General features: G+C 41.3%; 1 protein-coding gene across 1 annotated transcript in view; it reads left to right on the top strand.

The window, feature by feature from the left end:
* Positions 1-14261, top strand: part of SCFD2 (sec1 family domain containing 2) — a 178496-nt gene that overhangs the window by 162693 nt on the left and 1542 nt on the right. The window contains exon 8 of the mRNA XM_015825043.1: positions 6622-6741. Coding sequence (XP_015680529.1) covers positions 6622-6741 — 120 coding nt within the window. The remainder of the gene's footprint in view (positions 1-6621; positions 6742-14261) is intronic.

Raw genomic sequence — 14261 nt, 5'->3', positions numbered from 1 at the left:
CTAACTTTTCATAGAATACAGTACAGATAATTGAACAAACTATGTTGCATTACATTCTTGATTAAATTATCTTTCCATTGATATATAATTTTATGGTACTACTCCAAAAGAAAGTGGTGTTATTAGCCATAAAACCTCAAAAATACACTTTTCCCAAAAGGTTTCCACAATTTTGGCCACTACTGTATGTGTATGCTCAAGACAGATAAAATGATTAGTTTGGTAATAGAGGAATCCTAGATCTAAATTAGGACCAGTCCATTAATCTAACAAGGACACGCTTCTGACTTTCTTAAGTTTGGAATGTAAATTTGCAGCTGGGCATATGATCTAGAAAGTTATTTAAAAGAACATAAGATTTTAATAGTTACATCCATGTAATATTTGGTATTAACTTCAAATACACCTCTAGAGATTTTTTTTTTTGTAATTTACAGTCCAGATAAAAAATGGTAATAAGAATATAAAATCCAAACCCCAAAGTTGTTGTAGTGATATTAGTCTACAAGTATTAATATTATCCTAATTATAGGTATCTTGATTTCGTGCATACTCAGCAGAGAAGCAGATATATAAAACTTAACTGATAAATACTTTTTCAATATAAAGAATTCAAATGCCATCAAGACATGTAGTAATGTTTGCTGCCTGCAGTTAATAAGCATGAGAAAACAGGACATTACATGAATGAATAAAGTTAGATTCTAAAACTGCGTGTGAGAAAGAAATTCTCAAGAAATTCCCAAGAAATTCATGTTCAGGTGAGACACAGTGACTGCACACAATTAAAATATTCAGGCATATTTTAACACTGTAAACAGTCAGAAGCCAGCAGTAGAGTCTAATTATGGGCAGTCTGTGTCATCCCTTCTACACGACATGGTTACACATATGACCACATTGAATTTGGATGGTATATGTTTATATTACTGTTGTTGTTATTTACACAATAATGTGAAATCACAGCTGCCAGTTCTTTAGCTGGTGTTGGTCTTTATTCATGCTGAGTTTTCCCCCAGAACCCAGGATGTTGCAATGTATTATATGTATGGATCCAAGTAGTGTGGCCTTTTGTAATTGTGTAATTATGGTTCATCTCAATATCAGCCAGATGTTTAGACTGGATCTGGCATTTTTATCACCTATCAAATCCTTTTCCCAGGCAGCAGGGATAGGCAGATGTTGATTTTTGATGATATTAAGAGGTATTGGCTCAGGATGTTATTATTATTATTATAATTATTATTGTTATTGTTATTATATAGGGCAAGAGTAGATTTCAGTTTGCCTTGAGTCTTTGAAATAGACAAGAGTGAAATATTTAATGCTGTATATTATAGCTGTATTTTTTACGTTTAGTATAAAAAAGAAAAAGAGACACAGAGAAATAAAAAATGGCTTCTTGTGATCTTCTTATGATTCGTTAATTTCAGTCTCCATGGAAATTGGACAGCTGTACACCTGAAACGATCACTTGTTTGGGACTTGCTAAAAACAATATTGTCAAAAAAAATATGCTCTATGAACGCTTCATTTTTTTTTTTAAAGACAGCAGTTAGCTTTTGAGGATCGTGAAACAGAAAACACAAAGATTGAATTTCAGGGGTTTCCAAATAGATGTATCTGTAGTAGTCAGATTGTCAATGAAACCCTACAAAAGTCAAACTAAATAGTAATTTGATTTCCCTAGTTCAACCATTATGTTGTGCTCTGTTATTATTTGTGTTGTTGTTGTTAGTTGCGAAGTCGTGTCCGACCCATCGCCACCCCATGGACAACGTTCCTCCAGGCCTTCCTGTCCTCTACCATCTTCTGGAGTCCATTTAAGCTCACGCCTACTGCTTCAGTGACTCCATCCAGCCACCTCATTCTCTGTCGTCCCCTTCTTCTATTGCCCTCAATCTTTCCCAGCATTAGGCTCTTCTCCAGTCCTTCCTTCTCATTAGGTGGCCAAAGTACTTGAGTTTCAACTTCAGGATCTGGCCTTCTAAAGAAGTCAGGGTTGATCTCCTCTAGGACTGACCGGTTTGATCGCCTTGCAGTCCAGGGGACTCGCAGGAGTCTTCTCCAGCACCACAGTTCAAAGGCCTCTATTCTTTGGCGCTCAGCCTTTCTTATGGTCCAACTTTCACAGCCATGCATTGCAACTGGGAAAACCATGGCCTTGACTATACTATTATTTGTAAAACATGACAAATAAAGCACATTGTTTTCCTCTGAATTCTGCTGTTCCAGATAAAGACACCTTTGGACATCATTATAAGAAACATTAAAGGCCTTTTTATCTGTAAGACAAACCCCAGTGCAGATTTGGGATAGGACTTGGAGTTTTCAATATGTAAGGTAGAACTTGAATGGCAGCAGGATGTAGTGGTTAAGGGCACCAGGCTAGACTTGAGTTGTAATCCTGCCTTCGGCACCAAATTAGTTGGGTGACAGTCACTATCATTCAACCCTATGAAGGAAGCAAAGACAAACACTTCTGAAGACGCTTGCCAAGAAAACTGCAGGGACTTGTCCAAGCAGTCACCAGAGGTCAACACTGACTCAAGAGCACTTGAGCATGTGCACACATACACACAAACACAAACACACAGAAAGAGAGAATCTCTTCAAAGAGGAGAGAGGAGTGCAGTTTTATCTTATCTCCCCTGCTCTTTCTGTAGGACACATCTGTCCTCTTCTCCACTCAGACTAATAAGTAAAACCCATCAGGTGGTCAACTCGGTTGATGTAACCCTCTTACAACATTGCATTTTCTAGTGCAGACCAAATTGGAACGTAGTCCAAAAAAAGATGTATTATCTTAGGGATTCTTCAAACACAAAGTAACTTCAGTGCATTTTCATTTATCTTTAATTGCTTTTTAATCAATAACAAAAAGAAGGGAAAAAAACACAAAACATAAAAGCGATAGTGATAAATACGTTGTCAAAAAGAAGAAAAAACAAAAAGTGCTCTAACAAATAAAAAAATACGACAAAAACCCAGATGATCTGCCATTAAAACAATAAACAGTTACAATTCTACTGTGTATATACTTGTCCAACGCAAACATAGTCAATTATGTATGTTTCTAATATATTTTTATCCTTTTAAACGTAATTTATATTATGTATAAATGAATCTCATATTTCATTCCACTCATCCATACAAAGTCTATGTCTATAGACCGGGGGTGTTAAACTGCCGGCCCGCGGGCCGGTTTCATCATACTGGAGCCGCGCCCACCCCATTGCCGGCAATGGCGAAAAAGCTCCGATACATAGCGCGACGTCACGTGACGTCGCAAGTTTGACATACCTTCTATAGACAATCTACACATAGTTGTCATGTCCAATCAGGTCTTAGATCCATTGAGAGAAAGGAGCCATGGAGGTATCTTTCCAATTCTGCAATATCAGTCTTTTTGGTCATAGCACGGAGAATCCATTTATGCTGCCCAGTTGTCAAATTCCATGTGCTAAGCATATAGTAAGCATGTAGTTTAAGAGAATAATATCCTCTGAGAATTTTAGCTGTTGTTACTAATTCTCTGAGAAATAACCACAAGACATTAGGGAAGCAATTGGCCATGAGGAAGTGTTTAGGGTGACAGCCATGGAAACTGAATATTTATCAATCAATCAGAATAGAGCTGGAAGGAACCTTGGAGGTCTTCTAGTCCAACCCGCTGCTCAAGCAGGAGACCCTATACCATTTCAAACAAGTAACTGTCCAGTCTCTTCTTAAAAACCTCCAGTGATGAAGCACCCACAATTTCTGGAGACAAGCTGTTCCACTGGTTAATTATTCTCACTGTTAGGAAGTTTCTGCTTAATTCCAGGTTGCTTCTCCCCTTGATTAGTTTCCATCGTTGTTTCTTGTCTTGCCTTCTGGTGCTTTGGAATGTGTGCATTAGGTTATGTGTGCATTAGGTCTCCAGCAGTATCCTAGATGCAAGCATGAGGATGTGATGAAACAAATTGGTTGTTTGCTTAGAATGCAAATCAAGGATTAACTGGCCATTTCCTTATGAGGAAGGAGTCCAGGAAGCTAAGAGAATGTGTGGGAGCAGGCAATTAAGAGACTAGAGAAGTAGTAGAATATTGTTCAGAGTAGTAGAATATTGTTCAGAGTAAAAAGAAAAGAATATAACCTGGGACTACCAAATAATTTGGCCATACCCCCAAATGATCATCATATGCTAGTACAAGGTTATAGGTGTTTGGTATCTCTCCCTATTGGTGGTCCTGTGGATATTTGCAGCCATCTCTAGTAGCTGCGTATAAGCCCTTTTGGCAATCGTTTTATGATTAAACGGGGAAGGAAGAACGTTGTTGATTGATTTCTTTCAAGAGAAATAAACGATATGTTATCTGTTCATACAGTGTATTGTTCAAATGCCTAATTATTCATAATCTTCTGACTGAGAGGCAGAATGAAAGAATAGATAAGGGATAAGAAAGAAATGGATGTCAACATCAAACCGATACTTCAATGTCAAAGAGATCTCAAATATATCATTCTGAGGGGGTGACTGAGAGATTATAAAATGTCAGAGTCTTATTGTGCTGAGATAACCCAGGAGTAAACACAGTAAACAGTGGTCTATATTAAATGGTGGTTTATATTACACTATCTACAATATCATACATCAGGAACAATACACATACATGTGTTAATACAGTAGGATCCAACACATAGCAGTTACAGCAGGAAACAGAAGAGAGAGAAACACTCCAGCAAAAGCCTTCCCTTTTATACTCAGGCTCTTAAAGGGATACAGACCCTGCTGAGTCATTCCTATCATTGCATCATCCACCTTATATTACATTACATCATTACATAAGCTGTTTAGCTATTAAATCATTACCTTGGCATAAAATATAGGTATTTATCCTCAAAATAAATATGTAAGAAATTATGACACTTCAAATGAGCCCAATTTTGCGGCAAAGGCAAAGATAGATCTTTTTTTATCATTTTGGCTTTTTTCTGAATCTTGAGATAGTGGGAAGCTTTGAAGAGAATTTTTTTTTTCCTTGACCCGGAAAGGCTGAACAATCTCCTGTATGAAATGGGTTAATTGGCACATTCTTAAAATACCAACAATCTGTTAACCAAAAAAACCCACTTTGTAATTATATTTTTCTCTTCTGTGTCACCCTTTTGTACAGACATTTACTGTTAAGCCCTTTAAAATCAATACACTGAAGGGCATATACTGTAGGTCTGTATTGGATTTTAATGTGTGTGTTTTAGCACAGTATCATCTTTTAATAAACATTGTAAATAGGTCACAGTTATTCCCACTTTAGAAATGAGAGCAGTTGCTGATTATGATCTTTTCAGGAACCTGCAACAAATCTATACCTGAGCTAGTTTCCCGCAGCCGGTTCTAGCATAATTGTTCTCTGAACCCACTTTAGTTCTGGTACATATTTTTTATATATAACTTTATTAAGATTCTGATTCTGCTTCCATCGGCTTAGCATTAGCTGTCGAAATCTGAGAGAAAACAGTCCAAACTACAAGTTCAAACCTATTTATTTATTTAAATTTATTCATTTTTATTTATTTAAACATGGAAATATTAGCAGCAAAATTAATAATATTAGGCAGTATTATTAGTAATAGGCAACAAGATGATTATTAGGTGTATTTAGCCTTAGATTGCTCTATATCAGTGATGGCGAACCTTTTAGAGACCGAGTGCCCAAAAACTGGTCCCGCCCCTGCCACGCCCCGCCTGCCCGCAGGGCCACTCACCGCCTCCAGGGCCCGCCGCAGATCACCCAGGCAGCCCAGCAGCGCCACCGCGGCCACGCCCTCTGCCCGCACCCCACAGCATCAACTGTGCATGATGGGGTGTGAGGGCAGAGTCTTGTCTAAACTGCCTGGCTGCCATGTTCTTGGCTGCGCCGCTCTGCGTGGGCCACACTAGGGGGCGACTCTCCTCCAGGGGGGCTGCTGGTGAGGGGGTCGTGGGGGGAGGCGAGGCTGGGGCAACGGCACATGTGCCCACAGAGAGGGCTCCAAGTGCCACCTCTGGCACGCGTGCCATAGGTTCGCCACCACTGCTCTATATCTTTATAGCGAGACAATATTGCTGTTCTTTTTTTAAAAAAAATCAATGTAATACTTCTGTAATGCAGAAGTACTATACTGTACGAAAATCAGAAAGTCTTTGGATAAAACCATCATACCTTTCGCAGAAGGAAGCGAGCAAGCAACAGGCCAAAAAGCAAACCACATTTGCTTTCTTTGGTTATTTAGTTTTCATCACCCTGCGGGAGCAGAATTAAAAAGCAGTCAAGCGAGTTACCCATCCAGAGTAGCATCATTCTCCTTTAGATCAGGCCAGCAATCTTGGGGACTCAGGCTGCAAAATTAGCAATGACAGATAGATGAAAGTGGAAAGTAGATAGAGTAAAACATTATGGGCTATTAATAGAATAGCCTTGTTCTGAAACTCATGCCTAGTAATTACACCAATAAGGGATTACATTGAACAGAGGGAACTTGGTGGTAGTGGTGAGTCCTTAATTCGTTTTCTCCGCCCTGCAGGCAGTTAAAGAGAGATATTGCCAGAGGATTAAAGATTAGATTCCATAAACATTTATTCTCTTTCTTGATTAGGTGAGCCGACCCCACCCAAGTGATCATCCTACACTGGTCCTCTTCATGGTTGGTGGTGTGACAGTATCTGAAGTCCGAATGATAAAGGATCTTGTAGCAGCCCACAAGCCCAGAGTAGAGGTATGGAATATATGATGAAGTAAGAAATAATAAAATAGCTGGTATGAAAAAGAGGACAATCTATTTGCTGTTACACATCTTGACTGCAGCTAGGCTTGCATTTGCGCAAAAATGGAAGAGCAAAGAAATCCCCACAGAGGAAGAGTCACTAGATAAAATATTAGCATGTGCGGAAATGGACAGGCTTACAATGGTTTTGAGAGACAAATGTGGATCAGTTTACTTCGAAACCTGGGATAAATTTTACCGCTGGAGAGATTCGAGGAGGACGGTTGGGATTAAAGACTAGCGTTAAGATAGAAATATATGTTATTTTAGAATAAGTACTGTACATAAAACTTAGATGTATATTCAGAGATGAAGAACCGACTGTAAAATGTGGAATAATTTGATAAGAATGTATATACTGGAATGTCACGTTATATCCAATGTTTTTTTTTTAGTTGTATTATAAATAAAATTTTGTAAAAAAGAAAAAGAAAAAGAGGATAATTTGCTCTAGGCCAGGGGTCTCCAACCTTGGCGACTTTAAGACTTGTGGACTCCAACTCCCAGAATTCTTCAGCCAGCCATGCTGGCTGAGGAATTCTAGGAGTTGAAGTCCACAAGTCTTAAAGTCGCCAGGGTTGGAGACCCTGGCTCTAGACCAGGGGTAGGCAACCTTAGCTCTTTTATGACTCGTGGACTTCAACTCCCAGAATTCCTGAGCCAGCATGGCTCAGCATGGAAACCTCTCCCTTTCCCCTCAGCTTGGCTGGCTCAGGAATTCTGGGAGTTGAAGTCCACGAGTCATAAAAGAGCCAAAGTTGCCTACCCCTGCTCTAGACAATCCAATTGTACTGTTGCCAGGTAGAAGAAGACTGAAGGGATTAAGAAAGAGTCAGGGCAATGCCCACTTGGTTTGGATGGGGAATGAGGAGAACAGAAGTGAAGTGTTTCGGTAATAACAGGAAAGTCTGTAATGCCATTTTTTTTGGTGGGATTTTCAGGCACTTTTTTTTTTGAAGTAGCAGTATTTTCAAGCAAACCTTCATAACAGAAGTTCTCCTCTAAGATTAATATAGGAAGTCACGGGTTATCGGATTTGGAAGACAAGTAATTCATGAAAGCTCCTGAAGAGTCTAAAACAGGAGTCTTCAAATGTGGCCCTTTTATGACTTGTGGACTTCAACTCCCAGAATTCCTCAGCCAGACATGACACGCTGGCTGAGGAATTCTGGGAATTGAAGTCCACAAGTCATAAAAAGGCCAAGTTTGAAGACCCCTGGTCTAAAATCATTAAAGTACATGGATGCTTTTGAACTCTTTGGAACTTATTCATCTGCCCTTAGGAACTTGTCAGCTGGACAGAAGTTTCTGGAGAATTCTAGTAAGCAGTGTGGTGCTGTTTTTCAGACTTCTGGGTGTGGATTGTCCATCGTTTTTCTTACATATCTTATATACTTAGATATTTATAAAAGAGGGATAGAATCAAGATCACATGAAGTATTAATACCACTTTACAATGCCTTAGTAAGGCCACACTTGGAATACTGCATCCAGTTTTGGTCACCACGATGTAAAAAAGATGCTGAGACTCTAGAAAGAGTACAGAGAAGAGCAACAAAGATGATTAGGGGACTGGAGGCTAAAACATACAAGGAACAGTTGATGGAATTGGGTATGTCTAGTTTAACGAAGAGAAGGATGAGGGGGGACATGATAGCAGTGTTCCAATATCTCAGGGGCTGCCCCAAAGAAGAGAGAGTCAAGCTATTCTCCAAGGCGCCTAAAGGCAGGACGAGAAGCAATGGGTGGAAACTGATCAAGGAGAGAAGCAACCTAGAACTAAGGAGAAACTTCCTGACAGTTAGAACAATTAACCAATGGAACAACCTGCCTCCAGAAGTGGTGAATGCTCCAACACTGGAAGTTTTTAAGAAGAGACTGGACAGCCGTTTGTCTGAAATGGTGTAGGGATCCTGCCTGGGCAGGGGGTTGGACTCGATGACCTCCAAGGTCCCTTCCAACTTTATTATTATTATTATTATTATTATTATTATTATTATTATTATTATTATTATTATTATTATTATTATTATTATTATATATAAGTTTTCTGCATAAATCTTTGGCTCCAACTCTAAAACCTTTCACCGTTATAGAAAGATACTAAGAGTTTCCCATCTTTTTCTTCTAAATCCAGTGCTGCCAACAGCAATAGGAATTCAGATAGATATCATCCTTCCTTTCCACCTAAGCTCCCTTATATATCCTAAATTACATACGCTTTATATATGGAATGTATCATAAAGCACGCTGGCCACACGATTGTTAATAATGGAGCTATTGTAGGAGGGCCCACATCACACTTGAGTACCTGCAGGCCTGGATTAAATGCCTCCTCTGTGTTAATGGCATTCTTGACTTCAGAGCTCATTTAATTGTTCCTGAGATTTAAATACTTCTCTAGAAACACATTTTCATCTGATAACATGCTCTTCTTTTTTTTTTTTTTTTGCACTTAACCTCCCAATTATCTCCTTAAGAGTAGTGAATCAGCTTCTTTGCTGTCTAAGGCAGGTCTTGAATTTGTGGGGCACTGATGGACAAGTTAATCCAGACTCCAAATGTATTCCTCTGGCTTGAAAGATAAGCAGAGGTTTAATGGGTGATGAGAGAGAAAATGGCGTAGCCAAGTTTTGGGATTCCTGTCGGAAAGGGATTGAGGTTTGACAAAGAACGGCGCTGAATCGGCTGTTGCTTTGCTTGGGATTGACCCTGGTGGTGATGGGTCAACTTGGGAGAGAAAGAATTCAGAGGCTTTTACCATGTCCTCTGTACAAAGCTGTTAACACCGGAGTAGTGCGTTCCTCACCCTTGGTGACTTTAAGATGTGTGGATCCCAGCACGGGCGGGAAATTCTGTTCATTGAAATCCAGCAAGTCAGCAAGATTGAGAAACACCGTACTAGAGGCTTAAGAGCTTTACAAAGGGAGGGAAAAAGAATTCTGAGTTAGTCATTTCAAACAAAAATAAATAAATGTGGGCCTTTCGTGCAAAAACATTTCAAAGTTGCTGCATTTAAGCTGCATTTCTGTAGGTCTCTGAATATTTACCCCCTGTGCTAGATGATCTTTTCAAATAGATAGGTGTTTTAAATCTTAAGCAGTTTACTATTTATATAGATGTTGTATATAGCCAAGGCACCATGTGACAGAACCAACCAATACAAATTATACCTGTATGGGGTTCATCTAACAATCTGGCAAGGATTTTCACAGCCCTCCAGAACAGGGCTTTTCAACCTTTTCACCCATTGTGCCACTTTTAGGATATGGCTGTATCCAAGTACCACCAGTCGCCTAGCAAGGTGTCAAAAACTTGATGACCCCCCCCCCAAAAAAGTGATAAAGTACAGGTAGTCCTCGACTTACAACAGTTTGCTTAGTGACTGTTCGAAGTTACAATGGCACTGAAAAAAGTGCTCCCCCCAAGCCACAGCTGAGCAAGACACCTGCCTGCCCACCCAGCGGCATTCTTCCTCCTGTCCGAGGTTTTCATTGTTGTGAGCATTTCTGTTGAGGATTGGCAGCGGGGGTGGGGTGGGGGGTGTTTAGTTTTTATTTCCCCCCCCCCCCCCGTCTGCTGGATAGTTGCAGCAGGTTTTGGTCACTTGACATGACCCTGGGACACTGTGACTGTCATAAATATGAATCAGTTGCCAAGCATCTTAATGTAAATCACAAGACCCTGGAGATGCTGCAACATTCCAGCTGATCGGTGCTTCTTCTGGGCTCAGCAGAAATAATAATAATAATAATGATGATGATGATGATGATGATGATGATGATGATGATGATGATGATGTTGGAAGGGACCTTGGAGGCCATCGAGTCCAACCCCCTGCTCAGGCAGGAACCCTACACCATTTCAGGATCAGTGCTGTTTTCCAGCTGATTGGTGCTTTAGGGCTTAGCAGAAGCACCAGGATCAGTGCCGAGCTCCAGCTGGAGCCTGGCACTGATCCTGGCACTTCTGCTGAGCCCTGACAGTCCCGAAGAAGCGCCGATCAGCTGGAAAGCGGCACTGATCCTGGCACTTCCGCTGAGCCCTGACAGCCCTGCAGCTCCAGCCATCTCTCGCTCAGGCTTGTGCGGTGCTGCCACCGGTTCAGCTCATTCCCCTCCCCTGCTGCCACTTTTCTAGGATGGTCACGTACCACCTGCCAGGTGCCAATGTACCACACGTGGTACCGGTACCACTGGTTGAAAAGCCCTGTTCCAAAAGACTAAGAGGATCTGGGTTCCACAATGAACCAGTGTCACTTTAAACAGGAATTAGATTAAAGATGTAAAAAATGGAGTATTTTTTAGCAAGAACCAAAACAGTTGTTGATATAGTTCACTTCCAATATGTGACTGAAATGCAAGCAAATTTAACTAGTTATAGAGAGGTAGAATATACCGTAATTCACATAATAGCAATCAGATCTGGATTCATGCCGATCACTTAAATGTTTATGACACAACTTTTTTTAAAGGGGTGAGCACAATTCTTGTTATCTCAGAGACAGAAGATTCTGCAAAAAAAAATATGAAATTATGACTTTGATTATTACAGTAATAACTGCACTGGGTTATAAATTCATGAGACTGTATATCAGTTGTGCCCGAGAACAAATATTAATTAATGTTAATGTTAAAATTCTAATCGGTAGCTTCGATGAAAATATTGTTTGGTCAGTGTGGCAAATTTTAATCAGAAAGATCAAAGTACATTTTCATATTTAGTTTTTCATTCTCCTGTGCCATTTCGCATATTACTGTGATGAAAAAAAATATTAAAAATGGCTTTACTTTCTAGCAGCGAACGGGAACCTTTGACTATTAATTCGTGCATATCTCAAGGAGGAATTAGGCTGAGATTTAGTAATATACAAAGTTTAATCAATTAAAAAGGTCTTTAATCAACTAAAGTGCTTAGTAGCCTGACAGCCTTACTGCATATATAAACAAAATCTTGATCATAAATATTTGAGCTGCATGTAAAGTATTTCTTGGTAACCGTGGCAAGGCAGAAACACCAGTGCAAGAATCGGCCTGCGACAGATTTTCCCCCCAGAGAGCCTGGATGGGAGACAGTGATGATCTTGCTTTCTCAACAGTGAATTGGCTAAATCAGTGATGGCGAACCTTTTAGAGACCGAGTGCCCCCAAACTGGCCCCGCCCCGCTCCACCCCCTGCCCCACCCCTGCCCCGTCCCCACCCCACCTGCCCGCAGGGCCACTCACCGCCTCCAGGGCCCGCCGCAGATTGCCCAGGCAGCCCAGCAGCGTCATGGCAGCCACGCCCTCTGCCCGCGCCCCGCAGCATCAACTGTGCATGATGGGGCGTGAGGGCAGAGTCTTGTCTACGCTGCCTGGCTGCCATGTCCTTGGCTGCACTGCTCCGTGTGGGCCACGCTCGGGGGCGACTCTCCTCCAGGGGGGCTGCTGGTGAGGAGGGGGTCGTGAGGGGAGGGGAGGCTGGGGCAACGGCACGTGTGCCCACAGAGAGGGCTGCGAGTGCCGCCTCTGGCACACGTGCCATAGGTTCGCCACCACTGGGCTAAATAATAGAACAGATTGCAGCTGAAGAGAAGCAAGAGCTGTCTGGGTCCACCAAACGTCTGTAGCGCAATATCTTTGTATGACGGCTAGGCTAGATGATGATTAAAAGATGTCTAGTCTCAACATACATAAGCATATAACTTGATATAAGCCATGATAGTCCTGTCCATTAATGTCAGTCACTGATAGCCCTGCAAGGTTGACCCAATCAAGAAACAAATACTGTCCAGGTCTAAAATTAAAGTTATTGGAATGGCTATAGCAGGGGTAGGCNTGGACTTCAACTCCCAGAATTCCTGAGCCAGCCATGCTGAGGGGAAAGGGAGAGGTTTCCAAGCTGAGCCATGCTGGCTCAGGAATTCTGGGAGTTGAAGTCCACGAGTCATAAAAGAGCCAAGATTGCCTACCTCTGGGCTATAGTAACAGAATCTTGCAAGTCTAGAATGTGTCTCCTTCTCCCTCTTAAATTCATGCGAATTAGAAGGGCCACCTGTCTTTGGCATTTTTGTAAATCTCTGTCATTGCCTGAGCTTGAATCCTGTTTATTTGTTCAATGCCTTGGCAATGGATTTTTCTCTCTTTCTAGCCACAACCTATGCAAATGACATACTTTCTGAAATGCACATCCCTTACAACATCTTTCATCCTTGTGTCAGCTCATTAGGAAGACATCAAAGTGGCAAACATTCGCCTGGAATTTTTGTTTTTGTACCAGTAGGAAGGATGGCATAGAAAATCACAAATTAACATTTTCAAGGCAGGCGGTGACTCCCAAGGTTAGGATGCTGGGCTGACAATCGGCGGGCTTGCATTTGGTTGCTGCCACGGGATGGGGTGAACTCTCATCACGTACTCCAGCTACTGCCGAGTCAGCAGTTTGAAAATGGGCAGCTGCGAGTAGATAAATGGGTACCACTTTGGTGGGCAACTTAATGGGGGACAGGTAAGGAGCCCCCAACTGGGCATCCCCCAGGCAATGGTGATGTCACTGTTCAATCCTTTCAATCCAGAAGCGCTTTAGTGCTCCAGACATGAATGTAGTAGTAGTACATTTTTCGATTCTGATTCTACAACACCGAACGCACATTCAATAGGCAACATTGGCTTCCATTCAAATAGGAAAAGGCTCCCATCCATTGAGCACACGTTGGGGGGAAACTGTAAGGGCAATCCATTACAACAACAACATCAACAATAATAATGTTATAGGCGCCCTGGGTGCAATCCCAAAACAACTGGTGCACCACTTGAACACCATCGGCATTGACAAATCCGCCATCAGTCAATTGCAAAAGGCAGCTTTACTGAGAACAGCTTCCATCCTGCGACGATATCTGTATCTGTAACACCATCAAACATCCAGATCTGCCTATCCCAGGTCCTTGGTAAGGACTCGATAGATAGACAAAAATGCCAAACCCAGTCTGAACATCTGGCTGAATGTGTGAATAACAACAACAGCAACAATAATAATAATAATACTCAACTCTCCTACCACTAACTTAGCGAATTACAGCAATTCTGATGATTGAAATTCTTCCACTGGTAGACAGTTTGCCTATGAATTGTATGCTGAAGGGAAAACCATTTTAGTTTATTTATTTATTTATTTTATTTATTATTTAGATTTATATCCCGCCCTTCTCCCGTAGGACTCAGGGCGGCGGACAATCAATTAAAATACACAAATAACAATACAGATTTAAAATTAATTAAAAGGAATATTAGAAAATTGTCCAATTTAAAATATTGATTAAAACCCCTCTAAAAATTACCCTAGGCCAGTCCTGCGAGCTGGAATAACCAAGTCTTGAGGGCGCGGCGAAAGGAAGGGAGATCAGGGATAACCCTGATCTCTGGGGGCAGTTCATTCCAGAGGGTGGGAGCTCCCACAGAGAAGGCCCTCCCCCTTGGGGTCGCCAGCCGGCA

This window comes from Protobothrops mucrosquamatus, unplaced genomic scaffold (genome assembly GCF_001527695.2).
Source record: "Protobothrops mucrosquamatus isolate PMUCROS unplaced genomic scaffold, P.Mucros_1.0 scaffold2458, whole genome shotgun sequence".
NCBI classification, from domain to species: domain Eukaryota; kingdom Metazoa; phylum Chordata; class Lepidosauria; order Squamata; family Viperidae; genus Protobothrops; species Protobothrops mucrosquamatus.
The sequence above is the reverse complement of the archived record's forward strand: the minus strand, read 5'-3'. Positions and strand labels throughout refer to the sequence as shown.